Raw genomic sequence first — 18,222 nt, 5'->3', positions numbered from 1 at the left:
GTACTAACTAACTTAGCAACCTAACAGCTAGCACTCAACTGTAACTGACTGAAAACTAACTGACACACACTTCTAGAGACTTCTGCAAGTACAGCTCAGCAGTAAGCACAGAAAACAGAGAAAATAGAATAACTGAAAGATTAAAAATAGAAAGAGGGGCTGGATGGGCTCTTACTGGGCTTGCTGGCTGCTTGCTTTATATGATCTCTAACATTATCTCTAGTTTCCTTTTCTTCTGCTTTCTAAAAGGAAACATTGTTACCTTACATCATCTCTAGCTTCCTTTTTCATTCTGCTGATGATGATCTTGATTAGTGCTGTTTGCTTCCTTGGTAATTGCTTGTTAGTCATTAATGTTGAGCTTGTCTCGAAGATTGAGGAAAGCTTCTGAGGGTATCACTTTGGTGAGGATATCTGCTACTTGCACAGCTCCTATGATGTGGTTCATTTGGATTTGCTTGTTGTTGACATAATTTCTGACAAAGTGGAGGTCTATCTCGAAGTGCTTGAACTTGGAGTGAAGGATAGAGTTTGCTGCTACAAGCACATCACTCAAATTGTCACAATAAATCACTGTGCTTCAGGAGCAGGCAGCTTCAATTCAATCATCAAGTTTCTGATCCAAACTAGCTCAGCCACAGTGCCTGCCATGCTTCTGTACTCAGCTTCAGTGTTAGACCTGGCCACAGTTGTTTGCTTTCTTGAGGTCCAGGAGACTAGATTGGAGCCAAGAAATACACAATAATCACTAGTTGACTTTCTGTCATCTGGGTATTCAGCCTAGTCAGAGTCACTATAGGCAACAATCTTTATAGATGTACTCTGATCAGTGTCTCTCTTCATGTGTAGGCCATAACTAGCAGTGCCACTTAAGTATCTCAGCACTTGTTTCATCATTCTCCAGTGAGAGTCTAGTGGAGACTAAACAAATTATGCCAATTTGTTAACACAATAGCAAATTTCAGGCCTTGTGATGGTTAGGTACTGTAAACTTTCAATGATAGATCTGTATAGGCCTGGATCACTGAAGCTTGCTCCCCTAAGGGCTGTGATCTTGGTTGTGGAAGGGAATGGAGTGTGACAAGTTGCACAGCCTATCATACCAGTTTTCTTCAAGAGCTCGCCAATGTACTTCTGTTATGTAAGAACTAAGCCTCCATCATTTGTCTTGGTTACTTGTATCCCTAGAAAGTAGTTCAGATCTCCTAAGTCTTTGAAGGCAAACTTTGAATTTAGCTGCTATATCACCTCCTTAACAATCTCAGCTGATTCACCAGTTACAATTATATTATTTACATATACAAAGATGTAGGTTTTGACATTTGCATCATTTCGAATAAACACTGCTACATCTGATTTTGTGGCTGTGAATCTAAGTTCTTTTAGGCCATTAGCAAGCTTACAATACCACTTTTTTGGAGCCTGTTTCAGTCCATAGAGAGCTTTGATAAGCTTACACACGAGTGAAGGATCTCCTTGTTCATAGCCTTGAGGCTGCTTCATGTACACTTCCTCAACTAGATCAACATGTAGGAAGGCATTGTTAACATCTAGCTGCCTGATCATCCATGACCTTGATAGAGCAATTGACAGTAGCACTCTTATAGAGGTGAGTTTTACCACTGGACTATAGTTTTTTGAGAAATCAGATCCTGGCTTCTGAGCAAACCCCTGAGCAATTAGTCTTGCTTTATGCTTTTGCAGGGAGCCATCTGCATTATACTTGATCCTAAATACCCATTTGCTTCCAATGGCATCTCTGTTTAGGGGAAGTTTAACCAGCTCCCAGGTTTTGTTCTTCATCAATGCTTCATATTCAAGATCCATTGTTGCCTTCCATTCAGGTACCTTGAGAGCATGTTTGACACTTCTTGGTTCAACACTTGCCAAAAAGAGTTTTGGTTTAACAATTCCAACTTTGCCTCTGGTTATCATATGGTGAATGTTCTGTAGAGCTATTGTGGGGTTTGGTTCAGGTTCACAGCTAGGGAGAACAATTTCAATGTCATTAATAGGAATGGGGACTGGTGTTGATAACTCTTCTATAAGAACTTTTTGGCTGTGATGGTTGGGTGAAGGGTTTAGTGATTAGAAGGTGCTGTCATCTACAGATTCTTATTGATTACTTGAGGACTGGTTTTGGCAGGAGGGATGGCTATCTTCATGTGAGTTTGGTGACAGCTTTGGTAATATTGGAATTGTAGGCAATGAGAGTTCACTTACAGAGGATTCTTGGTTAGCTTTGATAGTACTTTGCTTGAAAGGGAACTGATCTTCGAAGAACACCACATTAGGAGTTAGTGTGACCTTGCCTTATTGAGTGAGGCACTTGTACCCTTTATGTGTTGTTCTGTAGCCAATAAAGGTGCAGGGAGAGGATCTGAAGTCTAGCTTGTGTTTGTTATATGATCTTTGTCATGGGAAACATAGGCAACCAAACACACGCAGGTTTTCATAGGAAAGGCTTTCTTCCAAGTAGCTTCTCTGTAGGGGATACACCATCTAGAACTGGTGTTGGGAGGATGTTAATAAGCTTTGTAGCAGTGCAAAAAGCTTCTCCTCAGAATTGAATAAGCATGGAGGCTCCAGCTAGAAGGATGAGTCCCATCTCTACAACATGCATGTGCTTTCTCTCTGCTGATCCATTTTGTTGATGGACATGTAGACAGGAGAATCTGTGCAGCACTCCCTTTTCTTGCAATGTCTTTGATAGGCTAATATACTCAGCAGCATTGTCACTCTATAACATCTTGAGTTTAGTGTTAGTTGCAATTCAGCTGTTTGTTGAAAATTTTCAAAAACTATTTTCAATTGAGCTCTAAATTTGATTAAATAAAGCCAGGTATATTTAGAGAAAGCATCAATAAAATTGACGAAATACCGATTTCCATTGCGATCTGATATAGGAGCAGGCCCCCAAATGTCTAAATACACAAGTTCTAAAGGATGTTTATACAAGGATTGTGAAGAAGGGAATGGTAGTTAGTGAGATTTTCTAATGCAACAAGCTGAACAGTTTATTTTCTCATGTAAGGTAGCAATATTACAAGCTTTCAGAATTTTAGAAACAGCTAAATGGTTGGCATGGCCTAATCTAGCATGCCATATTACAAATTCATTTTTTTTCTTACAGAAGAAGAATAGGCAGCTGGAATTATTTGTAGGTTGTGTAGATTGATAAATTTATAGAGACCTTTGTTTATAATGCCTTGAAGCACCACTTTCCATGTCTCTTTAGCCTTTATACAAAACCTATCATCATAGAATTCAAAGAAAACTTGATTGTCACAGCATAATTAATGCACACTCATCATATTTGTTGTAATTTCAGGCACACATAACAGTTTTCTCAAGTGCAATAATCTAGAGCTCAAATCAGTTTTGAAACACGAATTTCCAACAAAAGAAATTTGCAAACCTGTGCCATTGCCGATTATAACTTCCTCTTTGTCACAGTACTCTTCTTTCTCCATCAGGTTCTTTGCATCATGTGTCATGTGGTGTGTAGCCCCTGAATCAGGGTACCAGCTGGGATCTTGCACTATTGCTGGTGTTGCTGACATGTTGCAGAAGTTTGCCTCAGGTTAAGACACTTGATTGTGGCTGTTGTTGTAGGCTTCTCTTCCATAATCCTCCTCCTCATATTGGTCTTTACTGTACCTGTACCAACAGGTTCTTGCAGTGTGGCCAATTTTGTTGCACAATTGACACTGTGACCTACTACTATTTTCCCTTGAATTGTACATCCTTTAGCCTCTGCTGTATTGACCTCTTCCATTTGCAAACTGTCTATCATCATTGCTGAAATGTTCACTATTTGTTCTTTCTTGCATCTGTCTTCCTTCAGAGTAACTCCTGCCTCCTCTAAATGATCGAGCTCCTCTTCCTCTAAATCCACCTCTGAAGCCTCTCCTTGCTTGATAGTTTTGATCATAGTTTCTGAACTGTGCTATATTGGCTTGCATAAAAGCCGCACGTTTTCAAAACTTTGCAAGCATGCTCTCATGAGCAAGTAATAATGCCGCTAATTCTGCCACTGTAATGCTTTCAGATCTAGCAAGCACTGTGTATATACTGAAGAGTATTTCTCAGTTAAGTCATGCAAGATTGCATTAACATGATCACTTTCTTTTACCAATTCACCTACCAAGGCCAATGCATCAATCGTGCTTTTGATCATCAGAACATATTCAGTTACGGATCTTCCAATTTGAAGAGTGCTAAGCTTGTTTTTCAACTGCATCACCTTAGCTTTGATCTGTGAGGAGAAATGATCTTCCAATCTTTTTCATACTTAATGTGTATACATGTAGCCTACCATTCTTGTGGTGAAAGGTTTGCTCATGGAAGCCAATATCCAAGACTTAAGGAGTGCATCTTGCTGTTTCCATTGTTGATAAGTTGGATTGATTGCTGTGTTTGTGCCATTCTCCGAAGCTATGAACTGATGAGGAATTCCTCTCCCTGTGATGTGACTTAGCATATCATTCTCCTCTATAGTTGTGATTGCTTGATCCTTTCACTGCAAGAAGTTGTTCTCATCCAGTTTCATGGAGATTGGTGTTGCAATGAAGCTTTGTGCCATTGTTGATTGAACAGCTCTTGGTTACTTGTGGTGTGTTGAATGCTGTGAAGCCAATGGCTCTGATACCATGAAAGGTATCAGACCCCAGAGGCAGGTTTCAGAGAAAGAAGAAGAATAGAGAGAAAGGTTAAAACTGAATTAAGAGTGAATTGAATCTCATTATGTAGAAAAATGTGATCACCAAGTTACAGAGAGAAAGAGCATTTATAGACTATTAGAACCTTCTAGCACATGGGCTAACTAACTCAGCAACCTAACAGCTAGCACTCATTTGCAACTGACTAAAAACTAACTGACACACACTTCTAGAGGTTTCTGCAAGTACAGTTCAGCAGTAAGTACAAAAAAATAGAGAAAACAGAATAACTAAAAGACTAAAAATAGAAAGAGGGGTTGGCTGGGCTCTTACTGGGCTTACTGGTTACTTGCTTCACATGATCTCTAACATTATCTCTAGTTTCCTTTTTTTTTTTGCTTTCTAAAGGGAAACACTGTTACCTTACAATTACCTTTGCTGGCCGCTACTGTCAAGCCACACAACTCCACTCCCAACAAACCACAGCAGAGGTTAAAAAAAAGATATATACAAGTCTAAAAAAAGGATTGACAGTGGACTTGATTCGTTCTCTCTCATTCCTCTTTTCTCTTCTTTTTCTTTCCGTTCTCTTCGTCTCTTTCTTCTGTTTTTTCTACCTCCCGTTCTCTCTTTCATCCTCTTAATTTCAGTCTAAAAAATTTTTTTATGTCTTTTAAATTCAGTTTAAAAAATTTTAAATCTATGTTCTTAATTATAATTTAATAAAAATACTTTTATTTTATATTATATTCAAACAATTTAAATGTTTTTTCATTAAAAACAAGAAATTTCGTATTTTTTAAAAAAGTGATACACTGTCCAATATAAAATAACCTTAAGAAAAAAAAATATTATCAATATTTATATAATTTCAAACAATTTAAATTTAAATTTTACTAAGAATATTATATAATTTCATCCAAACACAATTAATCGAGCTATATATATGCTCTCTGAACATGAAGTTTTATTAAAAACATTACCCATATTATTAACATCATCACTAGAAATTAATTCCAGTAGCTATTTTTAAGTGGTTGAGAAGTTCTATTGGAGTTCTACTTACTTGAAGAAACAAGATTCAATCCAATTATCTGTTACCGTTTAATTCTACTTTGATTTTCATTTGAAAAAAATAAATAAGTAAATAACATTCCTTAAACAGTAGTTGAACTTGAACCTGGCATAGCCAATAAATATATATAACTAACAAACAATCCTAGGTTATCCAAAAACAGAATCATATTCAAAAGTCAAAACACACTAAATAGTAAATACAGCATACACGTACTTTACACTAATATTCATCAAGTCAATAATTGACACATATCAAAATATTATTAGATCATGATAATCTGTTACAACAGTTGTCATCATTCATTTGCCTATCTTATCAACTATCATAATCTATCCAATTATAAAAAACAGTCAATAACACAATAGGTGATGAACATAAAGAGAAAAACCAATTATAAGAATACTAGAACCTCTTCAATTCCCTCAACACAAAAGATTTTTTTTCATCTAATCACCTAAGACTAGCCTTGATTAATTACTTGAGTTTCCTATCACCATCATCATCACCTAATTCATCACATTGCTATAATATACTACAGTTTTTGTTTTCGTTTTTTATTATATCTTCTTCTATTGGTGATTAATCGTTATTTAGAGATGGGTGAATCAAAGGCAAACGAATCCAAAAGCATAAGATCTGTAGTAAAATATGGATGGACATTTTTGGGTTGTTTCAAAAAAGGGTGGTACAAGGTTCGAATGAACCTTCACGTGTAATTTGATCATTTTTTTAGTAGATATATTTAATTAGCAATAGAGGTTCATACACCCGATTCAAAAGAGTAGTGCATATTGAACTTTTTTTTTTATTTTATTTTTAATTTGTAGTTGTGTTAATTAGACAATTAAATTTATGTGCGTTGCTGCCATGCTATCTTTCTTATGTAAATGTAGTAGCTTTGCAATAATGTGCAGAGTTCAATAATATTGTACATGTAAACTTATTATTATGCATAGAGAAATTAAATGATATAAAATTCACATTTTAAGTGATGGTTATTTAAACACTTTTTTTAAGTGAATAGTGTTGTACCTTTATTATTATGTAAGCAGATTTTGATCATATATTTTGAACAATATATTGAGATATATAAAAATAATTTTTTATTTAATTGATCAACTTTTTTATATATAGTATTTGTGATAATAAACATTTAGATAATATTAGAGCGATATTGAAACTTAATTATTTAAGTTAACACAGGTGTAATTAAATAGCACGGTTTTAAATTATAGTTGTCAAAAAATTTAGAATAATATCTCAAGTTAGTCTCTAAAAACTTTTTAGTTAGACAATTTAAATTTTAGCAAATTTTAATAATCAAATTACATTAATTTTATGAATCTAGCTAAAGAGTATTATAAAGACATTAATTAAGAGGATGAAAGTGTTTTCAGGATACTTGTTAACAAATTCTAATTCTATTAGATAATGTGCCAAACGCAAGCCATAATTAAAATGAATTACTTTAAAATTTTCATTTCTATCATTTGATTCAAATTAAATAAGAAAATATTGTGAAATATAAGATCATTTTTACCAATAATTTTATCCAAATAAATTGTCCCATGCTAAATGTTCAATGCAAGGACAATTCAATTAAGGCGGTTGCTATGATGTAAAAATATTATAGTTGTGTAAGGATACTAATTAGTAAGTAATGAGTAGTAATGTAGCATTCATAATTTGACTGATCTGGTTTGGAAAGTCGTGATTATCTCTCTTATTAGGTTATTACAGACTTTCACAAAGGAGACGAGATTATTATAAAGAGAACGATTTTTCTATCACTCGACCAACACAAAGTTAATAGTTTATAGTGATTTATCATTGTCTGTCATAATTTTTTTATGCTAGATATAAAAAATTTCATATAAATAGTGGGATCAATAATTTTCTTCCCCCAATTGTATTCTCTTGCCAACAATTTGGTTCTTCATTGCACATGTCTCTGTAAATTTTTTTTGGCATAATTGATGTGGCTAATAAATGCTTTCTCTACCTGTAGACTGCCAAGACTTCTGTTCTTTCTTGTTTTTAATTTTTTTTTTCTTCTTAATTGAAGTATAGTATTTCTGTATTAGTAATGTTTCTCTAATTCTCTGCAGGTTGTTGGAATTTTCAAGATGGTAGTATATGTCCATCCAAAGAAGATATTTGCGACCAAATATTATAATTCAATAACTTAAATGAAATATTTAAAATAACATGTCAATTTCTAAAAATTCACTACCTTATTAAAAATTGTATTATACATAGAATGTTATATTGGATAGAAAGTTCCACCGAGGAAAACGAGTTACATTAGTCAAACATATTTTAAGGAATCAGTAATGACAAAGACAAACATTTTTTACATGATGCAATGCAATTGTAGTCTCCTACTCTAGAAAACTTTTCTTGCAATTTGAAAGGATGGCACCTTAGGCTCTTTTAATTATTTTCACACATTCAGTCTCATCTTCCGTGAAGAAGAGTCTGCTAGTATCTATCTCAAAGAAATGAACTTTTTATTTTATAAATAGTCGATCTTTTTCTAAAACTGTAGAAGCAAACACAGTAAATAGTAGCTACAACAGCAAAAAAAAAAAAAGAATAATATAATACAGAAACAATTAGATGCAAATTTGATGGTAATTTTCGTGCCAATTTATACATATGAATTTAATTGTCTTTTAATTTGTCTTTGTAGAACAATATTACCTTCACATTTGCATGAGTCATCTCATATACAGTCCAAGAATAACCTATAATAAAAAATAAATAAAATAAATAAAAATATAAATTAGACAAATAATAACCTCCTTCATAACCAAAACTAAAATATGAGCCTAAGCATATTAGTGGTTGAACTTGCATTTTTCTCCATATATATGAGTGTATGCCACCTTTAGAATTCCTGCTGTGTGCACAGTGATAAGTATATAGCTGTCAACAAAACAGAACAAAGACAAGTAGAGATGATGATAGCACTACAAGATTTCTGCTTGTTTATGGGAATTTTTTTGTGGAAGTTTTAGAAAACCTCCGTAACATATTTTATTTATGGCAAAATATAAAACTCCCATTAATTAAAACTAGTTTAAATTTCTAAGCCCAATTTTCTAAACCAATAACCAGTCTCTAACCTATTCTGATTAAGCCCAAACAAATTTAACTCCAAACAAAAACTTGACCAAAAAAATTGGAAGAGGAAGAAGAGGGAGAATGAAACCCTAGCAGATTTACTCGCCATCGCAGTATTCATCTCTTCGCCATTGTCATAATCAAACTCGCCGTAGCGCTGAGATCGAGGGAGAGTAACCAGCGACGCCCGCGACGCCATTCTTGCCGAGGTCCAGGAGCAGGTTTCTATCCTCAACTCCACTTTCTCATGGAAGGAGTCAGATCGAGCCGCCGCCAAGTGCGCCACTCACGCGCTTGCCGATCTCGCCAAAACGGTAAATCCTCCATTCCTCTTCCACGATCTCCTAGCGTGTTGCTACCTTCATTTCGGTTTTTGGCAAATTCGGTCATGCATGTCTCTTGGTGTAAATCCTTCGGTGGTTGTGTCTTGCAGAGGAAGTGGTGAACGTGATTGTTGAAGGAGGAGCTATTCCTTCGGCGCGTCTCCTGAGATCACTTCACGGTAACTTCTGAGATCTCCTTCTGCGTTCTTTTGTGCATTCCTATGGAAGCTTCTTTTTTGTTAATTTTGTGATTTTCTCTATATTAATTAGTTTGATTGATTACTTCTCTGATTTCGGATTTGACTTGTTACTTTTGTGATTATTTAATAACTTGATGGCGAAACAATTAGTGTTGATATTTTTGCTTATCCTGGTTTGATTCTGATTTTTAAGTTGAAATAGACATATGGATAAGCAGAATGAGATCCTTATGGAAGCCTACAGATCAATGCTCCATGAATTGCAAAAACTTCAGGTTCTTTGCTTGGCACTACCCTTGAATTTTCTTGTCTCTAATTTAATTTGTGCTTTTTTACTATTTTAGCTATTCTCTTTGAAATAGAAATTACATACTTCATTTAGATAGTCCTAGTTTGTTGCATTTTTCAGTAACAAATAACAAATGTGAAGTTTGTAAGAGAGAAAGTACTTTCTGGTATCTATTGGGATTGTGATACTAATTTCTGGTGGCATGTATCAATGAATTTTCGAATAATGATTTATTTTTCTATGTGACATGTTTGTATTAAATATTAATTCATCAACACTAATTCATCACTAAGTTATGGAGTTCTAATTAATAGGGCGAAGAAGAAATGCTTATGCACAAGCTCTATGATGTTATGTCAGCTCATGGTCTAACCAAAAAGGTATCTTGATCACTCATCTCATCTCATCTCTTTCATAAGAATCTCATTCTTTTCTGGTCAAATGGTTTTTATTGTTAAATAAGGAGAGTTATTTCTCAAAATTTCATTATTGAAATGATTCAATGTAAGAGGAAATGTTTCGCTTTTTAATTTATTGTATCCTTTTTTATCTTTTAACAGGATGTTCTGATGTATACTGCTGACTAGCGTAACATTCATTATGTTGATGAGGTATATTCAATTGTGCTCCTTTCTTGCATGCCTTTACTTGGTCTTGTACATGATCAGCTGTTTTATTTCGATTTAAATCTCCTTCTCCCGGACTCCGTGTCTTCAGAAAAAAAGGGATAGAAGAGAAAACAGGAAATCATAATTGTCATCTTTGATAGTTACCTGATGGGAAACCATATTAACTCTTGAAAAGAGTACTTACTTTAATATATAAACAGGTCTTAAAATTATTAATTTTTTTAATTATTTTTATATATAAACAGGTCTAGCTAAAGGTGTTGCTGTTGGAATATCTATAGCTGGAACAAGTTGGGTTCTGCCATTATTAATTTGTGCTTGTGTTAGATAATTCCAGAAGGAAAAAGAAAAAATTAAATTACCAACAGAAGATTTTATATCAAGTTCAACCCAAGATGGTAACTGTATTTTATTGAAATTCTAGGCTTCTTAATCTACTATTTGTTTCTTTCTAGTTGATTAAGTTATATTAACTATGACACAATGTTAAAATGTTCAATGAATTAATTATGTTGTGATCATGAATTCATAATAATAACACCTTTTGTTTCTTTCTTCCTTATCCTTGTAAAGCATCTAGCAGTGGTGAATATGAAACTTTAGGATCCCCAGCTGCTAGTGCTTCTGGCCTTCCGACAATTATGGCAGGAAAATCAATGGAATTCTCTTATCAAGAACTAGCCAAGGCTACAAATAACTTCAGCTCTGATAACAAAATTGGTCAGGATAGATTCAGAGCTGTCTATTTTGCAGAATTGAGAGGCCAAGTAAGAACAAGCCAATTATATCTTTAATAATGTTATATAATCTTCCAGAATTAAAAGGAAAAATAAATTATCTTTAACCATTTAGTTCTTTATCTGCATAATTTTGTTCAATGCAGAAAGCAGCAATTAAGAAGATCAATGTTCAAGGATCAACAGAGTTTCTTTCAGAGTTGAAGGTCTTAAAACATGTTCATCACTTGAATCTGGTAACTACTTTCTTCTACACCAAAAGGTCAAGTTTCTATGGCATTCAGTGAATCTCAACTTGACTCTGAACAATTTAGGTGCATTTAATTGGATACATGCCTCCAGTGTAAGAACTTAGTTGTTAATTGTCTTAGAACATAACAATAAATATTAGAAAATATAAAATAAGTCAACGAAAGTTGTGATTGATCAATTTATAGATTCTGAATGTCTAAGAACTTGGTTTGACATGACTGAATTATAGATTCTTGGGTTGGGCATAATGTGAGACGTGAGTGTTATCTCTACTTTAGTGACATCTATTTTTCCATTCTTGATTATGATATCTTCCTTTAATTTTAGTCATCTCTACTTTGTATATTAATGATATTTTGCACCCAATTTAATGTTATCTCTACTTTAGTGGATCAGAATGCTTCAACCAGCTAAAGGTTGTTATGGCCGCAGCACCAACAGTAAGTTTTACTCTCGTCATTATGATCTTGTGTTATCAGAATGTTAACTTCATATTATGTTTCTATACAGATTGAACTTATCCATAGAGTTTGCGATTTGGATGATGAAAGACAAAGTAGAAAACATAGATACCTTCAAGCATATAGGAATGGAGAAGGTGCTGGAAGGTGTATTAGAAACCACATCAGAGCTTGAAAGCTTCAATGTTTTCTCTGGTACTGTTGGATTGAACAGGCACAATCTAACAATTCACTCACTGGTTGAGACAGTCTTCAAGTTGCTGGAAAACAGGTGAAGTAATTCATCACTTTTGAACCATATTGTAAAATCAATAATCTATGTTAACCTTGAGCAAAAATTGTAAATTTGTAACACTGTACACTGTTGTTTGTTTTGTATAAATGTGTATTATATATCCCACATTAGTTTTTATTTTGGTTTTTGGTTCTGATGGTTATTTATTTATATTTCCCTTTAGATTTTGATTCTTCAGTCGAGGAATCAATTCTTTATTGATTTGTAACAGCAAGGACCAATTATATATTAATGAAAATCTAGGAGGAACACTTTTCAGTTCTATATTCCATGGCATCTATATTTATTAAATTTTGATATTAAAAAATAAATTTTTAATTTGAGAGTATGTAAATAAGATGAGATTAATGAATGATTTGAAATTAAAAAGAAACAAATAATCATAGAATTTGTGGGGGTTTGAAAATCTCACAAAATAGTTAATTTTTGTTAAATTAAAAAATCAATTTGTGGGAGTTTTAAACTGCCACAAAAGTGATTTTAAACCTCCATAAAAGTCTAATATAAAACTCCCACTAAACATACATAAAACCCCCCACTGAATAAATTGTGGAGGTTTTTAAAAACCTCCACAAAAGACCTCGTGGCACCTCAAATTTTGGAGGTTTTAGAAACCTCCACAAACTATTTGGTGGGGGTTATAAACCTCCACAAATAAGAAAAAAAACTGCCACAAATAAATAAAAACCTTGTAGTGTAGGTGTTATGATAAGAGTGTTAGTTAAGACACATAAATCTTTTATGAATAAGCACAAGTCACACCTTTAGCACAAATTATATCTTTCTACACCCTTAAGATCTCCATAAGCTTCCACCCAATAGAGAAACCATAAGCAGCAGGTGGGTATTCAGGCTGAAATACAATGCAATGCAAATGGCTCTTTATAAAAGCACAAGACGAGGCTGGTAGCTCAGGGGTATGCTAAAAAACATGGATCTGACTTCACAGAGAACTATAGCCTAATGGTGAAGCCTACTTCCATTAGATTGTTGCTATCCATTGCGGTATCCAAATCTTGGATAATCAGACAGTTAGACGTTAATAATGCCTTCTTGCATGATGATTTAATGGAGGAAGTTTATATGAGACAGCCTCCAGGGTATGAACAAGGAGATCCCTCCTTAGTATGCAAGCTTACAAATGCTTTCTATGGGCTGAAGCAAGCCCCAAGAGAGTGGTATCATAAGCTGGCAAGTGAATTAAGGGAGATTGGTTTTGCAACTACCAAGTATGATGTCTCAGTCTTTGTCAAAACTGTTGATGAACTCCAAACTTATGTGCTTGTATATGTAGATGATATCATTGTGACTGGTGAATCTTCTGCGCTTGTAACAGATGTGATAGCTAAGCTGAACAAAAAGTTTTCTCTCAAAGATATGGGAGACCTATACTACTTTCTTGGAATTCAAGTAACCAGAACTTGTGATGGTGGTCTAGTGCTCACTCAGCAGAAATATGTTGGGAAAGTATTCAAGAAAGCTGGTATGGTTGGCTGTGCCTCCTGCCACACACCTCTACCATCCACTGTGAAGGTCTTAGCTCTTAGTGGGTCTAGCTTCTATGATCCAAAGCTATACAGATCGATCATTGACAGCCTGCAGTATCTCACAATAACAAGTCCTGAAATCTGCTACAGTGTTAACAGGCTGTCTCAAATTGTTCAAGCTCCTTTGGACTGTCATCGGAGAATGGTTAAACAGGTACCAAGATACTTGAGTGGCACAGCTAGCTACGGCTTACATATAAAATAGGATTTCTCTATGGGCGTAACTGCTTATAGTGACTCAGACTGGGCTGGGGATCCAGATGATAGGAAGTCCACCAGTGATCATTGTGTCTTTCTTAGCTCAAATTTGATCTCTTAGGCATCAAAAAAGCAGTCGACAGTAGCTAGATCAAGTACTGAGGCTGAATATCGAAGTATGGCAGATGCAGTAGCAGAGTTAATTTGGATAAAAACCATGATGAGTGAATTGTTGTATCCATCACCCAAAGCACCAATGTTGTATTGTGACAATCTCAGCGCCGTTTTGCTTGCTGCCAATCCTATCCTCCATCTCCAAGTCCAAGTACTTCGAGATTGATCTACACTTTGTTAGGGATCAGTGCAGCTAGCTAACATTCTTACAAAGGCAATACCCTCAGAGAGCTTTCTCCATTTCTGTGCCAAGCTCACTGTTCATGATCAGCAACTTATTGCTGGAAGTCAGAATTGTTCATCCTCAACAAAGTAGAATGAAGTTTGCTGAAGATGATGATAAGTGTATAGCTGTCAACAAAACAGAACAAAGACAAGTAGAGATGATGATAGGTGTTATGATGAGAGTGTTAGTTAAGACAGGTAGCTCTGTTATGAGTTAACACAAGTCACACCTTTAGCATAAGTCACACCTTTCCACACCCTTAAGACCTCCAGAAGCTTCCATCACTCTCTATAAGTAGACGCATGCTATTGTACTGAATTGATTTTCATTCATTTTGCTGAGTAATCAATAAAGTTCATTTTCCTCTGCTCTCTTCCTCAATCTTCAGTCTCCTTTCTTCTTCAATCCTCACCCTCTAAAATCTGGTACCTTCACACAGTACACCCAAACATTAATCAAATTGATCTTAAACTTTTTAAAAATTTAATTGTCAGAGATATATTTGATATAAATAAAAAATTTTAAAGACAAAATTAAAACAAAATAAAATTTAGGGATATTTTTAAAATTTTTGATAAATTCCAAAAAAATATTTTACCCTAAAATAATAAGACCTTTAATAAACCAATAATTAAACTTATTGTTTGGTAGTATAATAATTTTTTGAGCAATGCTAGGAACCAAAAGGCTATTAGTAAAAAATCAGCCAAAATATCTTTGTTGAATCCAAAATCTCTACGAATTAATATATATGGTTGTTTCTTCTGCTAAGTATCAGAATGTTTCTTTTTCATACTAAATGGATGTTCTTTTATATATTTTTCGAATTTTTTTATATTGCAAATGTGAATGTCTCTATTTCTTTAAGAATTTCATATTTTTTTTTTAAAAAATTTATAGATATTTAATTATTTTTGCTAAAATATAACTGGATATTTCTTTTGTTAAGTATTAGGATATTTTTTTTCATATTAAATGAATATTTTTTTATATTTCTGTAATTGTATAGTTTGCGTCTCTTTAATCATCAAAATGGTACCTAATATTCCAAAACGCAGAGAGCAACATCGTGATGATGCTGCTACTGTGCGACTACTGTGAAAGCCATTGATAATTCAAACTTCACATGATCACCTGCATCATAGTACCCTCCAACCAAGTCCACCTTCAAAAGCAAGAACATATATTCTGTGTAGCTCTTTTTCAGTCTCTACTTTTCGAAGCATGTGGGCGAACGGTTAACCCGGTTAACGATGACGTTGGACTACTGTGGACTGAAAACTGGCACATGTGCCAGGCCGCCGTTGAAATGGTGCTCCGAGGAGGCTTCCTCAGGCCTATGCTGGAGCTACTCGGTCTCGACGCGCCTGTTTCTGTCACTGTTGATGCTGGCTCCGAGGGGAAGTCATGTGCGTTGACGCGCGGAAGCTTTGAGACCTGAACCCGAGTCCGAACATAAGGTTCACGAGCTCTCGATCTGGTAAAGACAGTTCCGGTTGGAAGCGGAAGCGATCGGAGGAGTGGGTCGCGGTGGAGAGGCGGAGAGGGCCTGACGGTGAGGGAGAGATTTGTGTGTGTGATTGTTAGAAGTGGGTAGGTTAATGTGAGAGAGAAGAGGAATGTTTTTATAGGTTTTAATTAGGTTTAGTTAATCAATTTTAAATTTTTTAAATTTTGAATTTAAAAATTTAAAATTAATTATTAATATAAATTAATGTAGTTTTGTTTAGTTTTTGGCTGGTAACCTCTTGGTTCCGTATACTTTTTCTAATTTTTTTTATAATATGTCAAATACATATTTTATACATGGTGATTAATAGTTAAATTTTATGTATATATAACATACTTGTAATTTAATGCTTAATTATTAGAAAATTTTGAGTCTCATTTAGCCCTTGACTTTATTTTATAATCATTAATTAGAAATTTGTTGTTGTTTGAATTAATGATGCGCTTGCATGTGTAATAAATTGTTTTAATTATAAGTTTAATGGTAATGTTTGAAAGAAAAAAAAAACTAAAATTTATCTTATTTAATATTTATAAATTATTATAATAATTAATAAATAGTAAATAAGATAAATTTTGACTGTTTTTAATTAATTTATTTAGATTATCAAATATTTTTTTAAATTTAATAACTAAATAGTCATAATATTAAAGTCATTTGTATTAAGTTATAACAATTTTTACTTCTCAAAAAGTAAGTTCTAAGTTATAAATTATTTTTTATTCTAACATACTTCTCATGCTAACCTAAAAATAAGAATATCTTTTATAGGTACCATTTAATTTTCTCAAGAAAGGAGAAGTATATTTCGTTATAAGACAATAAGAACGAACTTAATCTCTGTAAGAGTCAAGATATATATACAGCAGACTAGTTTACTATGCAAGAATAATATAAAATAAAAAAATAATTATTAGTTGATATATATTATGTTATGTTCGGTTGTCGGGTTCCGGACAGGTCGGGTGTGCAAGTAAGGGGGCGGGGACGCCTTAGCTTGGGTCGCACTGGTTGCGGGTGAGTTGAGCAGACGAGCACTCGTTCTGGAGAGAGGATGAGGGGGGGATGCCACCTGCAAAGACACTCCGACGCTCAAGTCAGCGACGTGCAGGCGGGTAGAATAATGAGGTGAAAGGATATGACGTACCTCGTGGGAAGAGCCAATCTTCCCTTTATATACATGTCAGTAATGGGTCCCTTATGGGAACAGGCCCATATTCTCAAGGACGTTGTCCTGCAGCCGCGTGCGAGCCGTACAGGACGCGTGTCCGGGCCGGTTGGAGGGCGCGCAGCCGGGTCGGGTAGAGCTTGGGTCGGGTCGACCCGTGCGGACCTTGGGCCAGGCCGTAACAGTGCCCCCACGCGCCAATGGTAGTCGTGGGAGCTACCAATGGCGTGTCGTCTCGCATCTCGTCTGGTCGGCCGCTCGTGGGAAGGATATGCCCTCAACGCGCGTGTCCCTTGGTTGCATAAGCAACCGTTTCATCGCTTCGTTCCTTGTGCCGAGCATTGAATGCTCATAATGGGGTGGAAAAACCCTGTTTGAAAAGACTATTCTGCCCCCAGGTGTTTCGCGCTTTGGGGAAGCAGTTTTTAAACGATCGGTTCTATGCTTCTGTGCTTTTCCACACTTCCCATTCCTCTCCTTCCTCTTCCTTATTGCGAGACTTCAGAGCGTTGCTGCGGTGCCTTTGTTCATCCTTCTTGCATTTTTCCAGACTTGCAACTTCATCTTCTTTTCATCAGTTTAGGTAACTTTCGAATCATTCTCCCTTTTATGCATTATTTTTGTATGCTTGTTGCCTGGTTCTGTTGCTGTTGTGTGGCCTTCCAATGGCGGTTATACGTGTTAGGGGGGAGCCATTCCAGGGTAGGCTTTTCCCTGTCCACCTCTAGTGTTTTGTCCTTAGTTGGGGAGTAGTGGTGTGCTTGAACTGAGCAACCGATCTACCGATCTCTTAGACTAACTGGATGATCCCCCCGTGTAGGTATGGCTCGCACGGTCTCCCGGGCTTCCGTTAACCCCGCGGCGTATGATCCGTATGCCTGGGTTGTTTCCGACGTGAAGGATTCACCCAACCAAATGGGCGAGGAGGAGCTCACCGAGTTCCGACAAGCCTAGTACTTGTGTGGGGGAACTGACGAGGAAGCTAATTATGACGTCTTTGTCCCGGCCCCTCATGAGCGCCTGTACGAAATCAACTTCCAACCTCGCCAAGTCGCCGACTGGATTTGGTTCTACAAGGCCATGTTCACCCAAGTCGGAGTTCGTATTCCGTTCTCAGCCTTTCAAATGGCGCTTTTAGGTCGAATTTCCGTGGCGCCGTCGCAGTTGCATCCGAACAGTTGGGCCTCGATCCGCTGTTTCGAGATGGTTTGTGAATACCTCGAACTGCCGATGTCTGTGGATGTTTTTCTCTTCTTTTTCACCCTTACGAACCCTTCAAAGGAGGGGAAGCACAAAAAGGGGTTCATGTCCTTCCGGTCTGCCCAGGGTCGGAGGATCTTCGGTTTGT

General features: G+C 35.6%; 1 protein-coding gene across 5 annotated transcripts; it reads left to right on the top strand.

Moving 5' to 3' along the window:
• Positions 1 to 8,713: 8,713 nt before the first annotated feature.
• Positions 8,714 to 12,289, top strand: LOC130943307 (lysM domain receptor-like kinase 3). Of its 5 annotated transcripts, XR_009071775.1 has the most exons (10): positions 8,717 to 9,179; positions 9,299 to 9,367; positions 9,582 to 9,663; positions 9,992 to 10,057; positions 10,238 to 10,288; positions 10,552 to 10,704; positions 10,880 to 11,073; positions 11,190 to 11,279; positions 11,684 to 11,735; positions 11,806 to 12,285. XR_009071775.1 is itself a non-coding variant. In XM_057871129.1 (3 exons), exons 1-3 carry the CDS (start codon positions 10,948 to 10,950, stop codon positions 11,780 to 11,782), a joined length of 315 nt encoding a protein of 104 aa, XP_057727112.1. In that variant the 5' UTR covers positions 10,711 to 10,947; the 3' UTR covers positions 11,783 to 12,289. The 5 variants fall into 5 exon arrangements, 1 of the variants encoding a protein (XP_057727112.1); XR_009071776.1 differs by having other exon boundaries at positions 8,714 to 9,179; positions 11,190 to 11,735; positions 11,806 to 12,286; XR_009071777.1 differs by having other exon boundaries at positions 8,718 to 9,179; positions 9,591 to 9,663; positions 11,190 to 12,286.
• Positions 12,290 to 18,222: the final 5,933 nt, after the last annotated feature.

Source organism: Arachis stenosperma, chromosome 8 (assembly GCF_014773155.1).
Source record: "Arachis stenosperma cultivar V10309 chromosome 8, arast.V10309.gnm1.PFL2, whole genome shotgun sequence".
In the NCBI taxonomy this organism is placed as follows: Eukaryota; Viridiplantae; Streptophyta; class Magnoliopsida; order Fabales; family Fabaceae; genus Arachis; species Arachis stenosperma.
Note: the sequence above shows the minus strand (reverse complement) of the source record. Positions and strands in the feature narration are given on the sequence as shown.